This window comes from Erpetoichthys calabaricus, chromosome 13, assembly GCF_900747795.2.
Source record: "Erpetoichthys calabaricus chromosome 13, fErpCal1.3, whole genome shotgun sequence".
Classification (NCBI taxonomy): domain Eukaryota; kingdom Metazoa; phylum Chordata; class Cladistia; order Polypteriformes; family Polypteridae; genus Erpetoichthys; species Erpetoichthys calabaricus.
The window spans coordinates 10,709,170-10,730,780 of NC_041406.2; the positions used below are offsets into that span (position 1 = coordinate 10,709,170).

A 21,611-nucleotide genomic window follows, 5' to 3' on the forward strand; every position below is an offset into this window, starting at 1 on the left:
TAGGTCTGCACCATCTGCACACAGTCACCTTTGATGATCACGGGGTCTATGAGGGGCCTGGTCCTCCTAAAATCCACCACCAGCTCTTTGGTTTTGCTGGTGTTCAGGTGTAGGTGGTTTGAGTTGCACCATTTAACAAAGTCATTGATTAGGTCCCTATACTCCTCCTGCCCATTCCTGATGCAGCCCACGATAGCAGTGTCATCAGCGAACTTTTGCACATGGCAGGACTCCGAGTTGTATTGGAAGTCCGATGTATATAGGCTGAACAGGACCAGAGAAAGTACAGTCCCCTTGTGGCGCTCCTGTGCTGCTGACCACAATGTCAGACCTGCAGTTCCCGAGACGCACATACTGAGGTCTGTTTGTAAGATAGTCCACGATCCATGCCACCAGGTATGAATCTACTCCCATCTCTGTCAGCTTGTCCCTAAGGAGCAGAGGTTGGATTGTGTTGAAGGCGCTAGAGAAGTCCAGAAACATAATTCTTACAGCACCACTGCCTCTGTCCAAGTGGGAGAGGGATCGGTGTAGCGTATAGATGATGGCATCCTCCGCTCCCACCTTCTCCTGATATGCAAACTGCAGAGGGTCAAGGACATGTTGAACCTGTGGCCTAAGGTGGTGAAGCAGCAGCCTCTCCATGGTCTTCATCACATGTGATGTCAGAGCAACAGGCCGAAAGTCATTCAGCTCACTAGGACGTGATACCTTTGGGACTATGGTGATACAAGATGTTTTCCAAAGCCTCGGGACTCTGCCCTGTTCCAGGCTCAGGTTGAAGATGAGCTGTAGAGGACCCCCCAGCTCCGATGCACAGACCTTCAAGTGCAAAGTTCTAGAATGGCCATCCCACTCCCCAGACCTGAACATCATTGAACATGTAGGGATTGATTTGAAGCAGGCTGTCCACGCTCGGACCCCATCAAACCAGACTGAACTGGAGGCATTTTGTATGGAAGAATACCACGAGCCAGAATTCAGGGACTCGTCAGTGGCGATAGGAGCGAGGCGTCTACAGGCTATTTCTGCAATACTAAATATTGATGGGATTATTCCTTTGGGTGGCGCAGTGGGTAGTGCTGCTGCCTTGCAGTTAGAAGACCAGTCTGGGTTCGCATTCCCAGGTCCTCCCTGCATGGAGTTTGCATGTTCTCCCCAGGTCTGCGTGGGTTTCCTCTCACAGTCCAAAGACATGCAGGTTGGGTGCGTTGGCGATCCTAAATTGTCCCTAGTGTGTGCTTGGTGTGTGTGTGTGTGTCCTGCGGTGGGCTGGCGCCATGCCCAGGATTTGTTCCTGCTTTGCACCCTGTGTTGGCTGGGATTGGCTCCAGCAGACCCCCGTGACCCTGTAGTTAGGATATAGCAGGTTGGATAATGGATGGATGGATGAAATGTTGCTCTTTCCATAAAATATAAAAAATTAAAATGAAGTGGCTGCTTCAAAAGCTTAGCAAGCTTTAAATTGACACCGTGATTTACATCAGGGGTGCCCAGACTTTTACACAGCACTGTATTTAGCTCATTTCATTTAAGGGATTTGTGTTTCTAGTGAGATCCTGGAATTAATCCCCCTGCAGATAACGCATGGGGGGATTGGGGGGGGCGACCGTATAACAATAAAATGTGAAAACTTCCACGGGGTGAATACTTTTTATAGGTGCTGTAAATAAGAAGACATCTTAGCCCACTGAGTGCTTCCCCCCCCCCCCCCCCCCCCCCCCCCCACTGTGCAGTTCAAGTGCAGCGTGGTGATGGGGGGCTCAAAGGTGGCCCACCGCCAACAACATGCCATGCACGACTGCCTCATACCGGCTTATCATGCCGTTCCCACATCGCTCGGAGTGAATTGCTGGAATCACAACTCCGTAATGACCTTGGTGTTTTAAAGCTGGGGTAAAAATCTCATCTCATGGCGAGACTTGTTTATGGTGCCTGCCACACAAGACACTGCGCCTTCCGAGATGTGCTCACGTTTCACTGCACAAACATCCATCCCGTCGTCTTTTATCCGACCTGCTTAGTTCAGTTCAGGGTCGTGGAGACCAAAGCCTGCTAGGTAGCAGCCAAACATGGGTGACTGCCAGTGTGTCACAGGGTATGCCATTTATTAATACAGACAGAGCCTACGAAGAGCTGCCAGTGAATCTCAAACTTACCCGGGCACCAACACGGGCAGAACATGCAGACCTCATGCAGATAATGGCCAAGCTGGGATTTGAATCCAGGACTCTGGAGCTGTGCCCTAAGCTAACCCCCCACCCCGCTGTGCCACCAGCCTACGGGACGCAACCTAAAGATGTTAGCCGCCACTTGAAGAGCTCCTGTCTGAACAGGAAAAGGACGAGCTGACTTTGCCGTTTTTGTTTTCCTTGGGTGGAATATTCCCGAGTTTGTTTGATCTGTGATAACAGTTTGAATTTTGGCTGCCAGTCAACCCAACTGAAGCGATGCAAAGGCACAACCCATTTTTTTATGTAAAGCTGGTAAACGTTCTTATTTTACTGGAATGTACTCAAAGGACCGTGCTGGCACAGCGGCTAATGCTGCAGAAGGACCCCTCCACGTCCCTGGGTTCCTCTTGGTCCAGTCAGTGTCTGGGTGGAGTTGGCTTGTTCTCCTTGTGTTTATTCTCACTGCCCCCCCCCACCCCTTCCAAGTGACAGTAATGGCCCACACACAGTCACAGTTCACCAGAGTACAGGTGTCCAGTCCTGGACGGGATGCTAGTTCTGTGGTTACCTTGTATACGTCATGTCATTCGCTAACCAATTTAGTCTTGATCAGGGTTTGCAGGGGTCTGCTGGAGCACATCCCAGCTAATGTAGGGTGCAAGGCTGCCACAAACCCTGCACAGGGCGCCAGTCCAACGCTGGGCAAACACACAGAGACACACACAAGAACAACAACCACACATTAGGGCCAGTTTAATATTACCAGTCCACCTAACCTGCATGTCTTTGGACAGCTGATCACCCGGAGGAAACCCACACTGCGGAGATGGGGACAACATGCAAACTCCATGTGGGGAACCTTTTATAAGCATTATGTAATACTAAAGATTTGTGGGGGCTTAGCAATCAGCACTTCTACCTGACAATTCCATGAGGCAGGGTTCAAATCCTGGCCAGGTTGCTATGTAATGAATTATTATTATTATTATCTGTGTGGAGTCTGCATGTTCTCTTTGTGGGTATTCTTTAGATATTCTGATTGGTTCTCAAAGACAGCCATTGACAAAATACATGCCAACATACACTTATAATCAGCCAATGCAGAGGTGCCCAGTTCTGGAGGGGATGTCGTCTCCTGGTCTTTTCCATCACTCACAATAATCCCAGAGGCTCAATGACCATCAGTAAAGACATGGGTGTAGATTGACCAGGAAACCATCAACTTTGTCTTCAGACACAGCTAACGCTTTACCACCACGGACTGGTACAGAGCCAGCAGAGCAGCTGCTGGAGCTGCAGAAGCACCAGGCACAGACTGGTAGGGGTGCCAGTCATGCACACATCCAATCTCACTCATATTGTTGCCAATGTTGAGTCCAAAGAAAAGTGGTGTACTGACCGGAAATAAAAAAAAAAAAAAAAAAACAAAACCCTGGACCCGGGATTTGAACCCACAGTCATGTGAAAAAAATCCACCTTATAGAAATGGACGACGTTTTTCAACATATTTGAAGAGGTAAACCGCAGACCCTCATGCAAACAGCGCCTGCAGGCAAAAGGGATATACTGGAATAAAAACACACGGACGGTTTGTGATTTCAATTATTCATTAAACAGGAATATCAGTAGATGTGATGGTCTACTGGACGAAAATGTAAGACCACCCTTCACCTCAGAAGCTGGAAATGCCCCTTTTAGCAGAAATGACTTTGTGTAGACAGTTTGCATAACTGCCCACCAGTCTCTGACATCAACTTGGTGACATTTTGGACCACATTTTCCTCCTGGGGACAATAAAACCTTTTCTTTCTTTCTTTCTTTCTCTTTCTTTCTTTCTTTTAGTGCCTTTCACATCTATCTAAAGTATCTATTTTTCATTCATTTATTTATTAATTTATTAGTCATTTATTTATGGATGTGAATCTATCTATCTACCTTTCTATCTATCTATCATATAGTGCCCGTCACATCTATCTATCTATCTATCTATTATATAGTACCCATCACATCTATCTATCTATCTATCTATTATACAGTGCCCGTCACATCTATCTATCTATCTATCTATTATATAGTACCCATCACATCTATCTATCTATCTATCTATTATACAGTGCCCGTCACATCTATCTATCTATCTATTATATAGTGCCCGTCACATCTATCTATCTATCTATTATACAGTGCCCGTCACATCTATCTATCTATCTATTATACAGTGCCCGTCACATCTATCTATCTATCTATCTATTATATAGTGCCCGTCACATCTATCTATCTATCTATCTATTATATAGTGCCCGTCACATCTATCTATCTATCTATCTATCTATTATATAGTGCCCATCACATTTATCTATCCATCTATCTATTATATAGTGCCCATCACATTTATCTATCCATCTATCTATTATATAGTGCCCATCACATTTATCTATCTATCTATCTATCTATCTATCTATCTATCTATCTATCTATCTATTATACAGTGCCCGTCACATCTGTCTATCTATCTATCTATCTATTATACAGTGCTCGTCACATCTATCTATTATATAGTGCCCGTCACATCTATCTATCTATCTATCTATCTATCTATCTATCTATCTATCTATCTATCTATCTATCTATCTATCTATCTATCTATCTATCTATCTATCTATCTATTATATAGTGCCCGTCACATCTATCTATCTATCTATCTATCTATCTATCTATCTATCTATCTATGCACATGGACACCGTCTTTAGATAGAGTCACCTGAAGATCCCTCAATGAAATTTAGGGGTTCTTGGGAGACATTTTTTTAGTATCAAACAGTCAGCTCTTGGACTGAATTTGCTGGGCCAGTCAAATAATCAGCTGTTGGAAATTTATGCCACTTGTAGACCATTTTTCCTTAAGCTGGAATGACTAGCTTCAAATAGTTTAATGATCTTTTTAAATCGCTTGAAAGACTCCGTGGCCTCCACAGCCCCTTCTCTGAGGGCCTTAGGGAGCTTTGTGTTCTTGGCATGATGACACCACACACACATCAATAGCAAAGAGAACAGCAGACCCTCGATGGTCAGGTCCACCTGCAGACTCATTAAGGGGGGGTCTGATCACTGGCACCTCATCTAGCACGCCCGATTCTAAATTGATGGATTTGAAGGTGGTGATAATCGGAGGGGTGGACTTCCTTTTTCCATGTGACAAATCTGCACGGCTGTTAATCTAGATGACGAGACTGAACACACCGTGTCAGTGTGATGTGTCATTTGTTCAAACTCATCACCTTTATCTGTAGGCCCTGTTGGCATGAAGATCTACTGGCTGCCTGCTCAGATATGATGAATGAGTCAGTAATGTCCATGGGGTGCACTTACTTTTATAACACGACTCTATATCAGGTCAAACTGAAACTTTCTAGCTTGTTGGGAATCCCTATTTTGAGCAAAGGATGGACAATAAGGAAATGACCCTCCAAGCCTCTGTGACCCTGCACTGGAAAAAGTGAGTTTCAAAAATGGAGATGCACAGATAAGTCAGTGAGCCTGTCGAAAGGAATACATTATAATAAAACAAAAATAATTATGCACAAAATGAGATTTTAAATTTCAAATCAAATTCCAACCGGTCCACTCCGCACTTACCTTTCTTAATCCCGATATTCCATTCTGAGCCCGAATGGCTGCCAGCAGCTGGGATCTTTGATCTTCTGCTTCAACAATGGAAGGCTTCTGGTGGTCAGCACTCTTAATTGGGTCAGGTGTCTAGAAACAGAAATTTAAGACGTCTTAAGGTTTCCACAAAAATTACAAAAAAAAAATCAAATGAGACAGAACGTTTATATAATAGCGTCCAGCCAGGGAAAAGTGTCCCAAGATTCAGATACGAAAACCCATCCATCCATTCAGGGCTGCAGGGACAACCAAGTGCTTCTCCATGGCGGCGCTGAGCACATAGCGAGAACCTACCACATGGGTGAAACCCTCACGAGATACACCCACGCTCACTCCTGCGGGGCCAATGTAAGGTTGCCAGACAAAAACAAGTGCAGGTTCTTTGGGAGAAAGAGCCACAAAGACACGGGGAGAACATGCAAAGTGTGCAGAGAAAGGGCCCAGGCCAGGATACTGGTGGGCATCCAGCACCTTCAGAAAGTCTCCAGATCCTTCGCTGTTTCTGTACACTGCATAAACAAATGAAGAGAACGTTTAAATCACACATCAGATCTCAAAGAATGAAATATTCAAGTGGAAAATCTGTACTGAGTAATACTGTGGAATTCATTGAGAACAAAATGATGTGCCAACGGTCAATGGAAACCAAAATCACCAACCCACTGGGGGCTCATTCAACATCATACCGAAAATCAAAAGACAGAAACTGAAGTCCCAGGCTGATCCAATCTGTGTGAATTCCATCACAGCAACTCCTAATGTGACTCAGTAGTGTGTATGGCCCCCCAAGTGCCTGAGCCTTCTCCTGATGAGACGGCGATGAGATGGTGTCCTGGTGGGACTCCTCCCAGACCTGCATCAGGGCATCAGTAAGCTCCTGGACAGTCAGACCAAAACATCCTCTGAGAGCAACTTCTCCCACCCATCCAAGAACAGTTTGGTGACCCACATGATGGAGCACCGGGCCATAAGGCAAAAATGAGAACTAAGTGGCTCAGGGAACAAAACATCAACATTTGGGGTTCATGGACAGGAAGCTCCCCAGACCTTAATCCCATTGAGAACTTGTGGTCACTTCTCAAGAGGCGGGTGTGCAAACAAAAACCCACCAATTCTGATTATGCAAGAACGGGCTGCCATCAGTCAGGATTTGGCCCAGAAGTTGATGGACAGCATGCCAGGGCGAACTGCGGAGGTCTTGATAAAGAAAGAAGGGCCAACGCTGCAAATATGGACTCTTTGCATAAACTTAATTGTCAATAAAAGCCTTTGAAACTTCTGAACTGCTTGTAAACTCTACTTCAGTACGCCACAGAAACATCTGACACAAAGATCTAAAAACACTGAAGCAGCCAACTTTGTGAAAACAAACACTTGGGTCATTCTCAACACTTTTGGCCACCGCTGTACAGGGATACCCTTCAATGAAAACCTGCTCTGAGTGCTTTGGACCACGGACTGGGTTCAAAGGTCCATCCAACCTGACAGGGCTTGAGAGGATCTGCAGAGAAGAACGGCAGAAATTCACCAGGTGGATAAAGCTTATGATCTCAGAAAAAAAGGAAAGTCCAGTGCTGGAATGAATGCTAGAGGTTCTTCAGCTAAGTTACTGAGTAAACGGTCTCAATACTTGTGTCAATGGGGTGTTTCATGGTTTCACTTTGTCATTATGGGTTACTGAGATGAGTTGTCCCAACACAGGGAAATATTAGGGACAACTCTGTGAATGTTCTTGAGTGGCCCAGCCAGAGCCCAGAGAGAGATGGGGGCGGGGGTGGGTGTGTGTGAGGATCATGCACTGATAGCATGGTGCTGCACTCACCACACAACAATCCACCTGGATTGGGACCCAAGTGCATCAGATGACGGAGCCCAGACTTGAACCAAAGTGAAATTCTCTGGAGAGACCTGACAACAGAGCTGTCCATCCACAGTCTCCATCCAACCTGACAGAATTTGAGAGGACCTGCAGAGAACAATGGCAGAAAATCCCCCAATCCAGGTGTGTGAAGCTTGTCGCATCAAACTCAAGAAGACTCCAGTGCTAGAATGGCTGTTCTTCAAAGAAGTCCTCAGTAAAGGGTCTCAATACTTGTGTCAATGGGGTGTTTGATGGTTTCACTTTGTCATTATGGGTTACTGAGATGGGCATATGTATGCATTTCAAAAGAAACACCCAACACGATAAAGGGTGCAGAAAGAGAAGGAGTGTGAAGACTCTCTGAACCCACTGCAGAATCCAATAAAACTCTTGGCATTTTTTTAATTGAAACTGCTCAGCGTTGACTGAGGCGCACAAGGACTAAGTGTGACATCACAGCCCAAGAATGAAGTTCGCCATTAAACTCGTCTTCTGGGACGAGAGCCAGCGAGCAGGCGGCTTGTTTTTGCCTCAGGCCCCTTTACCCTTTTACACAAAGCTGCTTGTTGAGACTTGAACCCTTCCTCATGAGGCTGACCTGCACTGTCATGTACACTGAAGCTGCACATTTATGCCTTCCTGATATTTCATTTACGTTTAAACTTTCTCTTGTTCCATTTTCATCAATTAACAACTGGAATTACGAAGAGCATTGATCAGAGACGTTCTCCAAACATTGGTCTACTGGTTGGCACCACCAGTCAATGAGCTCCTGTCTGTGAAGAATCTGCATGTCCTCTGACATTCCACCCACATCTTTCAAGTTAGATGGACTGGTGACTTTATGCTGGCCCAGTATGAGGGGAGTGACCTGCAATGGATCTATCCCATCCAGGTAGAGGCCTTGCTGTGCCCCCTGAGCATCTGGGATGGGCTCCTTGCAGATCCAAACTGAGTAAAATGGATGGATGGAGTTTTACCACATATACGGCATCTCCATCAGATCATTTTTAAAAAGTTTAGCCCAAGTCCTAAACTGACACTTACTGTGCTGAGCTTCAAGACCAGTGAAACATCTTCTCTTTTAAAAGTTCTACGTAAGCCATTTATTTCCATTGTTTTTTTCTGCTATATATATATACAGTATATACACACACATATACTTACAGTGCATCCGTAAAGTATTCACAGCACATCACTTTTTCCACATTTTGTTCTGTTACAGCCTTATTCCAAAATGGATTAAATTCATTTTTTTCCTCAGAATTCTACACACAACACCCCATAATGACAACGTGAAAAAAGTTTACTTGAGGTTTTTGCAAATTTATTAAAAATAAAAAAACTGAGAAATCCCATGTACATAAGTATTCACAGCCTTTGCTCAATACTTTGTCGATGCTCCTTTGGCAGCAATTCCAGCCTCAAGTCTTGTTGAATATGATGCCACAAGCTTGGCACACCTATCCTTGGCCAGTTTTGCCCATTCCTCTTTGCAGCACCTCTCAAGCTCCATCAGGTTGGATGGGAAGCGTCGGTGCACAGCCATTTAAAGATCTCTCCAGAGATGTTCAATCGGATTCAAGTCTGGGCTCTGGCTGGGCCACTCAAGGACATTCACAGAGTTGTCCTGAAGCCACTCCTTTGATATCTTGGCTGTGTGCTTAGGGTCGCTGTCCTGCTGAAAGATGAACCGTCGCCCCAGTCTGAGGTCAAGAGCGCTCTGGAGCAGGTTTTCATCCAGGATGTCTCTGTACATTGCTGCAGTCATCTTTCCCTTTATCCTGACTAGTCTTCCAGTCCCTGCCGCTGAAAAATATCCCCACAGCATGATGCTGCCACCACCATGCTTCACTCTAGGGATGTTATTGGCCTGGTGATGGGCGGTGCCTGGTTTCCTCCAAATGTGACACCTGGTATTCACACCAAAGAGTTCAATCTTTGTCTCATCAGACCAGAGAATTTTCTTTCTCATGGTCAGAGAGTCCTTCAGGTGCCTTTTGGCAAACTCCGGGCAGGCTGCCATGTGCCTTTTACTAAGGAGTGGCTTCCGTCTGGCCACTCTACCATACAGGCCTGATTGGTGGATTGCTGCAGAGATGGTTGTCCTTCTGGAAGGTTCTCCTCTCTCCACAGAGGACCTCTGGAGCTCTGACAGAGTGACCATCGGGTTCTTGGTCACCTCCCTGACTAAGGCCCTTCTCCCCCGATCGCTCAGTTTAGATGGCCGGCCAGCTCTAGGAAGAGTCCTGGTGGTTTTGAACTTCTTCCACTTATGGATGATGGAAGCCACTGTGCTCATTGGGACCTTCAAAGCAGCAGAAATTTTTCTGTAACCTTCCCCAGATTTGTGCCTGGAGACAATCCTGTCTTGGAGGTCTACAGACAATTCCTTTGACTTCATGCTTGGTTTGTGCTCTGACATGAACTGTCAACTGTGGGACCTTATATAGACAGGTGTATGCCTTTCCAAATCATGTCCAGTCAACTGAATTTACCACAGGTGGACTCCAATGAAGCTGCAGAAACATCTCAAGGATGATCAGGGGAAACAGGATGGACCTGAGCTCAATTTGGAGCTTCAAGGCAAAGGCTGTGAACACTTATGTACATGTGCTTTCTCAATTTTTTTTATTTTTAATAAATTTGCAAAAATCTCAAGTAAACTTTTTTCACGTTGTCATTATGGGGTGTTGTGTGTAGAATATCTTATATATCGGAATGTCTGACACCTTATATTCCAAATCGCAACCTCAGATCCTCAACTGAGTGTCTCCTTAGAATTCCAAGAGCAAAACTTAAAAGAAGTGGTGAGGCGGCCTTCTGCTGTTATGCACCTCAAATCTGTAATACCTTACTGATAGGAATTCGCCAGGCTAATACAGTGGAGCACTTTAAAAAACTGCAGAAAACACATTACTTTAACATGGCTTTCTCATAACTTCACTGTAATTTAAATCCTGATACTCTGTATATCCAATTGTGGTGGATTGCCGGCTTTCTATTCCGGCTCTCACCCCCAGGTTGCTAGGAGGAGCGCTCCCGACAGCGTGGACGGGCCCCGAATTCCAGCAGGTCTTCATGGACTATGTAGTTTCTATACACAGCCCTGCTGGATACCCTGGGAGCCACCGGGAGTCGCTGTAGGGGGGCTCGTGGGCTCGCAAGTGCCCTATAACCTGGGAGTACGTCATGGTCACGTGACAGGAAGAAACGACGTGCTCCCGGGTTGAAGAAAAGGACTGTTTGCCCTGACCCGGAAGGAATAAGGAACTGTGGACTGTTGGACAGGAACACCTCCGGGTCAGGGTGTATAAAAGGACTGTGGGAAAGCCCAGACGCTGAGCTGAGGTGGGAGGTAGGGTGGCGAAGTGTCTGGGCGAGGAGGATTGGTTTGTGAGTAGTTTATTGTGATTAAGTATATGAGTAGTGTGGAGTGGAGGGTGCTTTGTGCACGTGAGTACAAAATAAAGAAGTATTGTACTTTTACATCGTGTTTGGAGTGGTACCTGAGGGTCCGAGAGGTGGACAAAGGGCATATCTGCTACAAATTCATTATAATAACTATTCATGGTGGCTCTAAAATCTGTACTAACCCCTACTCTCTCTTCTGTTTCCTTTTCCGGTGTCCTTTTGGTGGTGGCGCACCACCACCATCTACCCAAAGCACTGTGATGTTCCAACAATAATGGATGGATTAAAAGCCAGAAGTCTGTATGACCATCAGCATCAAGTGACTCCGTGAGAACCCGAATTACAAAGAGGACTATTTCATTTATGTTAGGTAGAATGCCCAGAGGGGACTGGGTGGTCTCGTGGGCTGCAGATTTTATTTTTTTCTCCAGCTTTCTGGAGTTTTTTTTGTTTTTTTCTGTCCACCCTGGCCATCGGACCTTACTCCTTTCTATGTTAATTAATGTTGTCTTATTTTAATTTCTTATTTTCTTTTATTTTTCTTTTCTTCATTATGTAAAGCACTTTGAGCTACTTTTTGTATGAAAATGTGCTATATAAATAAATGTTGTTGTTGTTGTTGAGTTGACTTAATAGACAGTTGTCATAATTTGAGTCAAAGACCCAAAAATCTAATCTTAACCTCAGTGTGACCAGGCAGAGCTCTGGAGGTCTGCAGCTAGACTCTATTAGTCTATACTTGCTCATATTCAGTGTTAATGTTTCCAATGTGCCATCTCTTGGAATGTATTTTGTGACTGCATGAAGTAATAAAACACCATTACAGTTTTCATTCCAACAGATGGTTCATGGCAGACATTAGTCGTATAACGAATGCTGTATAGGCTCGATACACACTTTGATCAAGCTGTCATACGTGTCAAATAGGAATAAGGAGAGACAGAGAGGTAACTGATGGAGAAGCGCGCAGTAGACAAGTACAACGTGCAAATGAAACGGAAGAAACAGAAGTTTCCAGAAATGAGGCAGAGGCTGCAAAGAACAAAACACAAAAGGCCAGCGAAGCACAGCGATTACGACGGATGTCGATTGTCATCAATCAGAGCACCAATCTGGTTCCACAAAGATCAGTGGCTCTGACAAATCAAAAAGAAATTTGCATCAGCAAAGGAACTGATTTCAGAGCACTAGTGAGGCATCACGGATCTCAGTTTTGACAACTGCATAAACTTTGCTGATGTGAAGCCCGCCGATGCTTCTGCACTCAGATTTTAACGCTAGGCCGAGAGTCAACCGGGCCAACTCGTAAATAAATAAAAAGAAACAAAACACCAGAGCCAGGGACAAAACCCTGGTGACACCACCATGACCCTGGACTAGGGAGAGGACGGATGGATTATTGATGTGTTAATGATAAGCATCTGGACGTTTGACATACAATCTGATTTGAAATGAAGTTTAAACTTTTAAAAATGACAAAGTGGGACTCCAGAAGTGGAGACCTCTGTAATGCCAGGCGGTTATTTTTGGGATGCCAAACCACAAGGAGGAATGAGAAAATTACCCCTTTATACCAACTTGTCTTGGCAAAGGCGACTGAGAACCAGGATCATCTGGACAAATACATTAGGACAAAGGCAAAAATAAAATAAGGCGCAGAGGCCAAAAAACAATGGAGTAACCATTTGTCATGATCAGGCTTTCCAAATGTTCCTTGCCGTTTAGGAATTACTTGAGAATAGTTTCTGGGGTTTAGATTTGGTTTATAGTTATTCTGTATTTTAGAACGTTAGACAAATTGTAACGAGAGCAGACCATTCAGTCCGACAGGCTCGTTCATCCTGTTCACCAAGACACCCAAAATAACGTCAAGACAGCGCATGGTTTCTTCACGTAGATGGAGCAATCATGCAAACAGAACAATCTGGACGAGAACAAGCCCAACAAAGCTCGCCAGTCCTGTCAACTTATTTCTTCCAAAATAACATCAAGTTGTGTTTTGAAAGTCCCTAAAGTCTTGGTCACTTACTCCAAGTGTTTGTGATTCTCTGTGTGAAGAAAAACTTCCTAATGTTTGTGTGAAATTTACCCTTCACAAGTTTCCAACGGTGTCCCCGTGTTCTTGATGAACTCATTTTAAAGTCACCGTCTCGATCCACTGGACTGATTCCCTTCATCATTTTAAACACTTCACTCAGGTCTCCTTTTAATCTTTTTACTTAAACTAAAAAGGCTCAGCTCCTCAGTATCTCCTCATAGCTCAAATTTTTCAGTCCCAGGATCTGCTTAGCTGATCTCTTCTGGACTTTCTCTAGTGCTGCTATATCATTTGGAATATGGAAAACCAAAACTGCACCCAGGACTCCAAATGAGGCCTCACCAGTGCGTTATAAAGCTTCAGCAGAACCTCCTGTGACTTGTACTCCACACATCAACGCACTACTCTTAGCCTTCTTAACGGCTTCTGAACACTGTCTGGCACTTGATAGTCCACTACGACTCCTAAATCCTTCTCATAAGGTGGACTCTTGATTTTCAGACCGCCCATTGTGTATTCAAACCTCACATTTTTACTTCCTAATTGTAATTCTTTACATTTATTGACATTAAATTTCATCTGCCACAAGTCTGCCCAAGCCTGTCTGCTTTCCAAGTCCTTCTGTGATGACTCAATGGATTCCAAATTATCTTCCACTCCACCTCTCTTGGTATCATCTGCAAACTTAACCATCCCTTGGGATTAATAAAGTATCTATCTATCTATCTATCTATCTATCTATCTATCTATCTATCTATCTATCTATCTATCTATCTATCTATCTATCTATCTATCTATCTTGTTGCTCATATTCCTATCTAAATCATTTATATACAGTACTAGGGGATTCCGTCCTCTGGTCACTTCGCTCGCCCACCCCCGGGTTTGGTTAACCACATATACAATTAAAGAGATTGCTATTTTCATAGGAATTGTTACATATGCATTAATTTCACTTTTACTTTAAAACTTAAAAACAATATATGGAATTAACTTTTCTTCAAGATTGCATTGAATTTTGACTCTGCGTTAGGACTTGCATCGGGACAACGCAACGCATAACTGCCTGTGAGTGAATATCATTTCTTTCTCTCTAATAAATAAAACGACTTTTTCGAATGTTTGCCCATGCTTTCTTCTTCGCTTCGTCGTTAACGTGTCATCTAGAATGTATAAAATAATTGTACTTATAAAATTTATACTGCGGTGGGCTGGTGCCCAGCCCGGGGTTTGTTTCCTGCCTTGCGCCCTGTGTTGGTTAGGATTGGCTCCAGCAGACCGCCGTGACCCTGTAGTTAGGATATAGCGGGTTGGATAATGGATGGATGGATAAAATTTATAAGAGCTGAGAGTGCAGGAAGTGTGTCTGACAAAAGCATTCACACGACTGAAGTTAGATGAAAATAGTTGTAAGTAGGGCGTGACTTGAAAGAATCTCATGTTAAAAGTCTCTGTTTCACTGGACTTCATATCGTGCTGACGTTTCTGGAATCTTTTAATTCTAGCTGGCAACACGAATTAGATGATCTACAAGTCTCTCACTTAAAGTTTAAATCCGAACAATATATTTGATCTCTTTTTGCTGTGTCAACCAAGAAGGAGCATGTCAAGTCATTACCATGATGGTTTAAGGACTGGATTAAATCTCTCCATTATAAAAGGACTGTGGTGGGTTGGCACCCTGTCTGGGATTGGTTCCTGCCTTGTGCCCTGTGTTGGCTGGGATTGGCTCCAGCGGACCACCGTGACCCTGTGTTCGGATTCAGCGGGTTGGAAAATGGATGGATGGATTATAAAAGGAAATCCTGAGACGAGACTTTTTGAAAAGATAATTTCAAGTCCCGCGAGATGAGACTTTGGCCGTGAGATTTTTTCAAGTCCCACCCTCCTCTCAACCATATTCAGCCACGCCCACGGCCCTCCTTAATTTCCTTAATCTCAAAAAAACTTTCTTCATAGGTAGAAGAAGTTGAAGTTTCTCCGATGTTGTCCTTAATTAGTTGTGTTAGCGAATTAAAGGAGTGGATGAATGAGAACTACTTGTCTTTAAACACCAATAAAACAGAGATGTTAATTGTTGGAGGGAATGACGCTGATCATAACAATATTTTGTCATCATTTAACTCAGTTGGAATCCCCATTAATTTTACTGAATCAGCCCGCAATCTACGAGTTATCTTTGACTCTAGCATGTCATTTAAAGCGCATATTACAAAGTTGTCCAAAACATGTTTCTTCCATCTAAAAAATGTTAGGAAATTAAGGCGCTTTCTAAATAAACAGGATTCTGAGAAATTAATTCATGCATTTATCTCTAGTAGGATTGACTACTGCAATGCGGTGTTCACTGGATGTTCTTTATACAGCCTCCAGTTAATCCAAAATGCTGCTGCGAGAATTATTACAAGAACAGGAAAATACGAACACATAACTCCAGTTCTTAAATCCTTACACTGGCTCCCGGTTAAGTTTAGGGCAGATTTCAAAATCCTCCTTTTAACATATAAAGCATTAAATGGTCGAGGTCCGGCTTACTTGTCTGAACTTATCATGACTTACAAACCAGAGCGCACATTAAGATCTCAGGATGCTGGTCTGCTTATGGTTCCAAGGATTAATAAAATAACAATGGGAGGTCGAGCTTTTAGTTCCAGAGCCCCTAAACTGTGGAGTGGTCTGCCTGCTACTATAAGAGATGCCCCTTCGGTCTCAGCTTTCAAATCCCGGTTGAAGACTCACTACTTCAGTTTAGCACACCCTGACTAGAGCTGCTGATTAACTGTACAGACTGAATCTCTGTTGTTAGTCATTAGCACTAAAATGTAAGTAACATGATAGTTAGAATTGGATACTAACCCTCACCTATTCGGTTTCTCTTCTCGGTACTCAAATGTGGCACTCTGTGCCACGGCCCACCTGCCAAGTTGTTTTGCCTGCCTAAGGTAAAGTCATCCCTGATGGAGGATCGCAGAAATCGTGAGAAAGAGGGGTCCTTTCATCAGATTGGCTGGCCCAGCACTGTTTCAGCCGTGGAATGGCCAAATGGGGGAGGCAGCTTGATGGATGAGGTCTCCAGGAGTCTAAAATTACCTAAATCTTAATATGTGATATCATCTACTGTTAAATTCTGCTTCGTACTTCTAAAAATTTTTTATTTTTTATTGAGGATTTGTTCTGTGTATTGCATTGTATTGACCCCCTTTTTCTTTTGACACCCACTGCACGCCCAACCTACCTGGAAAGGGGTCTCTCTTTGAACTGCCTTTCCCAAGGTTTCTTCCATTTTTCCCTACTAGGTTTTTTTGGGAGTTTTTCCTTGTCTTCTTAGAGAGTCAAGGCTGGGGGGCTGTCAAGAGGCAGGGCCTGTTAAAGCCCATTGCGGCACTTCTTGTGTGATTTTGGGCTATACAAAAATAAACTGTATTGTAAGAAAACTTGACTTACGCATTTAATGAATCGGCGACAGGTTTAATTAATTCATCAGTAAAATTCCGATTAACACTACAAAAACTTTTGATTGATGTGCTGTGTACTTGAGCTGCCACAAATCACGTGTTGTGATTTGCCCGTTGTTCTTTGAATCAAGATACCGACGTTCGACGGGGAAAAGACGAGCCCCGCGCCGAGCCTGCATTTTGTTGAGCCGCGGCCACTCTCTATGTTCAGCCGCCTTCGTGCATGCACCCTTTGCACGACCGGCAGAACTGGGCCTGGTTATACGTTGCGTTGTCACGATGAAAGTCCAAACACGGAATCAAAATTAAATTGCGATATTGACGAAAATTGTATTCCAAATATTGTTTTACTGAAGTTTTACAGTAAAAGTGTAAGTTTAAAAAGTATTTGCGTGTTAATTTCAAAGCCAAACAGAACGAAAATGTATAACGCAACGAATACCTCTAACGCAACATGAAACATAATTTACTTTCAAATTATTACGTTTTACTGTTTTTTAATATGGTTAATTACTCGCTGAAATGTAACATTGTTAGCTCTATTATATGTATGTAGCAATTCTACAATTCTGTAGGTCTGTGCATCGGAGCTGGGGAGTCCTCTACTGCGCATCTTCAACCTGAGCCTGAAACAGGGGAGAGTCCCGAGGCTTTGGAAAACATCTTGTATCACCCCAGTCCCAAAGGTATCACGTCCTAGTGAGCTGAATGACTTCAGGCCTGTCGCTCTGACGTCACATGTGATGAAGACCACGGAGCGGCTGCTGCTTCACCACCGGAGGCCACAGGTTCAACACGCCCTCGACCCTCTGCAGTTTGCATATCAGGAGAAGGTGGGAGCGGAGGATTCCATCATCTATATGCTACATCAATCCCTCTCCCACTTGGACAGAGGCAGTGGTGCTGTAAGAATTATGTTTCTGGACTCCTCTAGTGCCTTCAACACAATCCAACCTCTGCTCCTTAGGGACAAGCTGACAGAGATGGGAGTAGCTTCATACCTGGTGGCATGGATCATGGACTATCTTACAGACAGACCTCAGTATGTGCGTCTCAGGAACTGCAGGTCTGACATTGTGGTCAGCAGCACAGGAGCGCCACAAGGGACTGTACTTTCTCCGGTCCTGTTCAGCCTATATACATCGGACTTCCAATACAACTCAGAGTCCTGCCATTTGCAAAAGTTCACTGACGACACTGCTATCGTGGGCTGCATCAGGAGTGGAAGAGGAGGAGTATAGGGACCTAATCAAGGACTTTGTTAAATGGTGCGACTCAAAAAACCTGCACCTGAACACCAGCAAAACTAAGGAGCTGGTGGTGGATTTTAGGAGGCCCAGACCCCTTATGGACCCCGTGATCATCAGAGGTGACTGTGTGCAGAGGGTGCAGACCTATAAATACCTGGGAGTGCAGCTGGATGATAAACTGGACTGGACTGCCAATACTGATGCCCTGTGCAAGAAAGGACAGAGCCGGTTATACTTCCTTAGAAGGCTGGTGTCCTTCAACATCTGCAATAAGATGCTGCAGATGTTCTATCAGACGGTTGTGGCAAGTGCCCTCTTCTACGCGGTGGTGTGCTGGGGAGGCAGCATTAAGAAGAAAGACGCCTCACACCTGGACAAACTGGTGAGGAAGGCAGGCTCTATTGTAGGCACGGAGCTGGACAGTTTAACATCTGTGGCAGAGCGACGGGCGCTCAGCAGGCTCCTATCAATCATGGAGAATCCACTGCATCCACTGAACAGGATCATCTCCAGACAGAGGAGCAGCTTCAGCGACAGACTGCTGTCACCGTCCTGCTCCACTGACACACTGAGGAGATCGTTCCTAACCCACACTATGCGACTCTTCAATTCCACCCGGGGGGGTAAACGTTAACATTATACAAAGTTATTGTCTGTTACACCTGCATTGTTATTACTCTTTAATTTAATATTGTTTATTGTATCAGTATGCTGCTGGAGTATGGGAATTTCCCCTTGGAATTGATAAAGTATCTATCTATCTATCTATCTATCTATCTATCTATCTATCTATCTATCTATCTATCTATCTATCTATCTATCTATCTATCTATCTATCTAATTCCCATGAAAATAACAATCTGCTTCCCCATATACGAGCGGCTAGCGTGTAGCGCCAGCCCAGGGGTTGGCGAGCGAAGCGAGCAGAGTAACCAAAAAAAAAACAAACCTTACCATCATTTGTCATTACTAGTTTTGTGATTTCTGCTTAGCAACACTACATCTGTTCAGTGATGATGAATTACGTATTGCATTTTGTGGCTCACGACTTACTGCTCTCTTCTTTAACTTCAATTCTGACTACACGTATTTAGCTTCGTTTATTCAATTACTGTCATTCTGGTTACAATCCCTGCTTGTTTTCTGATTGGTCCATTCCATCTTCTTGTTCTGTTCTCTAACAAAACGGCCGGTGCCCTTCACAACATAAATTAAATATCTCTTCTCCTACCTTTCTAAGACGCTCCTTCCCTTCTCCGGCTTGAATCGCTTCCATCAGTGAGTTGTGCAAAGACGCCTCTTTCTGCAGCGGCTTCAGGTGAATCGGTCTGAATTTTTTGACCGGGCCGAACAAACTCCCACTTTTCAGCGCACTCTTTGCAATGGGGCCAGTTAAACAAGAGGATTGTGCGGTGGGCCTTAACCCATGTGCCGGCTCGGCGCGAAGCCCATTTGACTGTATGTTCTCCAAAGAGGTGGAAGGCCCAAGTCTGCTTTGGGGTGGAGGATTGAGTTTCGGATAACTTGTGGGGGATTGTAAAGGCGAACGATGACACTCGGCGAGGTCGCTATCAGTGTTGACACTCGTGACATTCTCACTTTTGGAATTTTCTTGTGTGCTCTTCCACGTTCCCTCATAGACCCTTTCCTTAAAACTGGACATCGCATTATTATTCTCTGGATTACCAGCCGGCTGTGGTGTCCACTGATCGATTATCGAGACGGGGATTCCAAGCTCTTGCTTTTCAGACAGCTCGTCAAGTGGCCCTTTGTGCCTTTCACTCTCTAGCCGGCCATTACGTTCTCCGTTTTCAAGGTGAGGAGAGGGCGAAACATGTTTTCCTTTCTCTGGGACACTACTGAGAACATTTTTAGCTTGAAATTGTACTGGCTCTGAAACCGACTGAGGCACCTTGCTGCATTTGGCTATGGCCGAGGCGATGTACTGACTGGAGGTTCTTCGGATTGGCTTGCGGAATGGAAATTCCGCCTGGTTCTCATTGTCTGATAAAAGCAGCAGTGTCTGAGGTGGCTTCATGGGCCGTTCATACATGGAAGTGTTGCGCTTGCCTGCATCCAAGGTGGGTTTCACAAGCTCCTCCTTTAACTCCCTGGACTGCGTTGTCTCATCTCTTGGTGGAGCCGGTGTTCCTGACGTCACAGAGGTTTGTGAGTTGCAGGTTTTGGGCTCTGCTGCTCCCATTTTGTGGTCTTCCACATTCTGTTCCTGTTCTGCTGAGCTCCAAAAGGCTTTGGCCTTCCTGAGCAGAGAGCCGTTGGTGCTTCCACCTGCTCCCGTCGACTTAGTCGGTTTATGGTTGGCAGTTTCTGGCAGGATGAGATTTCCTTGGTCATCTATTTTGATAGCTCCACTTACCGTAGGGGCTTCTCTCTCCCGGTACGGTTTGACAACAGGCTTTGGTGGTACCACTGTGAAAGTCTTCATGCCTACTCTCGCAGCAAAATCTGGTGACTTTAACATCTGTGACAACTGTCGTCTGCTTGACACAAGGGCTGGCAGGACACCTTCTGTGGCCACTGGTGGCTTTTCGGCCTTTGGAACCCTCCGATTATTAGCAATTGTCCTCATTTCATCAGGAGTGTTATCATATCGGTCTTCTTTTTTAATGGCGCTTGCTTCTTTGGGCTCTTCTTGCTTTGCTGGAGGGGCTTCCCTGATTGGCTCCTCCTTTTCCGTATTATTTTGCATGTAAGACTGGCCATTAATGTTACTGCTGACACAAAGCTCCGTGTTTGAGATATCAACATGGACGGGCTGCGGGTAATAACCAACATGGCTCATCCTCTCTCTTTGTGACGTGCCGACTTCATCTGAGACACAGTGGACATCCTCGTCACACACCTCATCGATGGCAGTCACTGGGACGGCCGCCTCAGCTTCAGAATAAGAAACCTCTCTGGGGAATGCGGACACTTCGGAAACGCCGTCGACCTCCTCGCGAGCTGAGGAAAAACAACAGTGAGAATTAATGAGGCGGGTCTCGATGATGTTTGATATCACGTCAACACCACGAACACCTGGCATCAGCCCAAAGTCAGCCTTATCATTATGGGAGCAGCACTATATAACAGATGGAGGGGGGGACATGAAAGACTACAACAGAGTTACATTTATATTAAAGGCACTACATGATAGTGGGAAATACAGTGATCCCTCGCTATATTGCGCTTCGCCTTTCGCGGCTTCACTCCATCGCGGATTTTATATGTAAGCATATTTAAATATATATCGCGGATTTTTTGCTGGTTCGCGGATTTCTGAGGACAATGGGTCTTTTAATTTCTGGTACATGCTTCCTCAGTTGGTTTGCCCAGTTGATTTCATACAAGGGACGCTATTGGCAGATGGCTGAGAAGCTACCCAGCTTACTTTTCTCTCTCTCTTGCGCTGACTTTCTCTGATCCTGACGTATGGGGATTGAGCAGGGGGGCTGTTTGCACACCTAGACGATACGGACGCTCGTCTAAAAATGCTGAAAGATTATCTTCACGTTGCTACCTTCTGTGCAGCTGCTTAGTGAAGTGTCATGCTGCACGGTGCTTCGCATACTTAAAAGCTCGAAGGGCACGTATTGATTTTTCTCTCTCTCTCTCTCTCTGCTCCTGACGGAGGGGGTGTGAGCTGCCGCCCTCAACAGCTTTGTGCTGCGGTGCTTCGCATACTTAAAAGCCAAACAGCCCTATTGATTTGTTTGCTTTTCTCTATCTATGTGACATTATCTGCTCCTGACG

The 21,611-nt window shown here is 44.7% G+C and overlaps 1 protein-coding gene across 1 annotated transcript in view; it reads right to left on the reverse strand.

Moving 5' to 3' along the window:
- The window catches only part of cobl (cordon-bleu WH2 repeat protein), a 333,465-nt gene that overhangs the window by 29,953 nt on the left and 281,901 nt on the right, over window positions 1-21,611 (reverse strand). The window contains exons 15-16 of the mRNA XM_051936126.1: window positions 19,090-20,822; window positions 5,811-5,930 (exon numbers count right to left, since the gene is read on the reverse strand). Of these exons, the coding sequence (XP_051792086.1) occupies window positions 5,811-5,930; window positions 19,090-20,822 (1,853 nt within the window). The remainder of the gene's footprint in view (window positions 1-5,810; window positions 5,931-19,089; window positions 20,823-21,611) is intronic.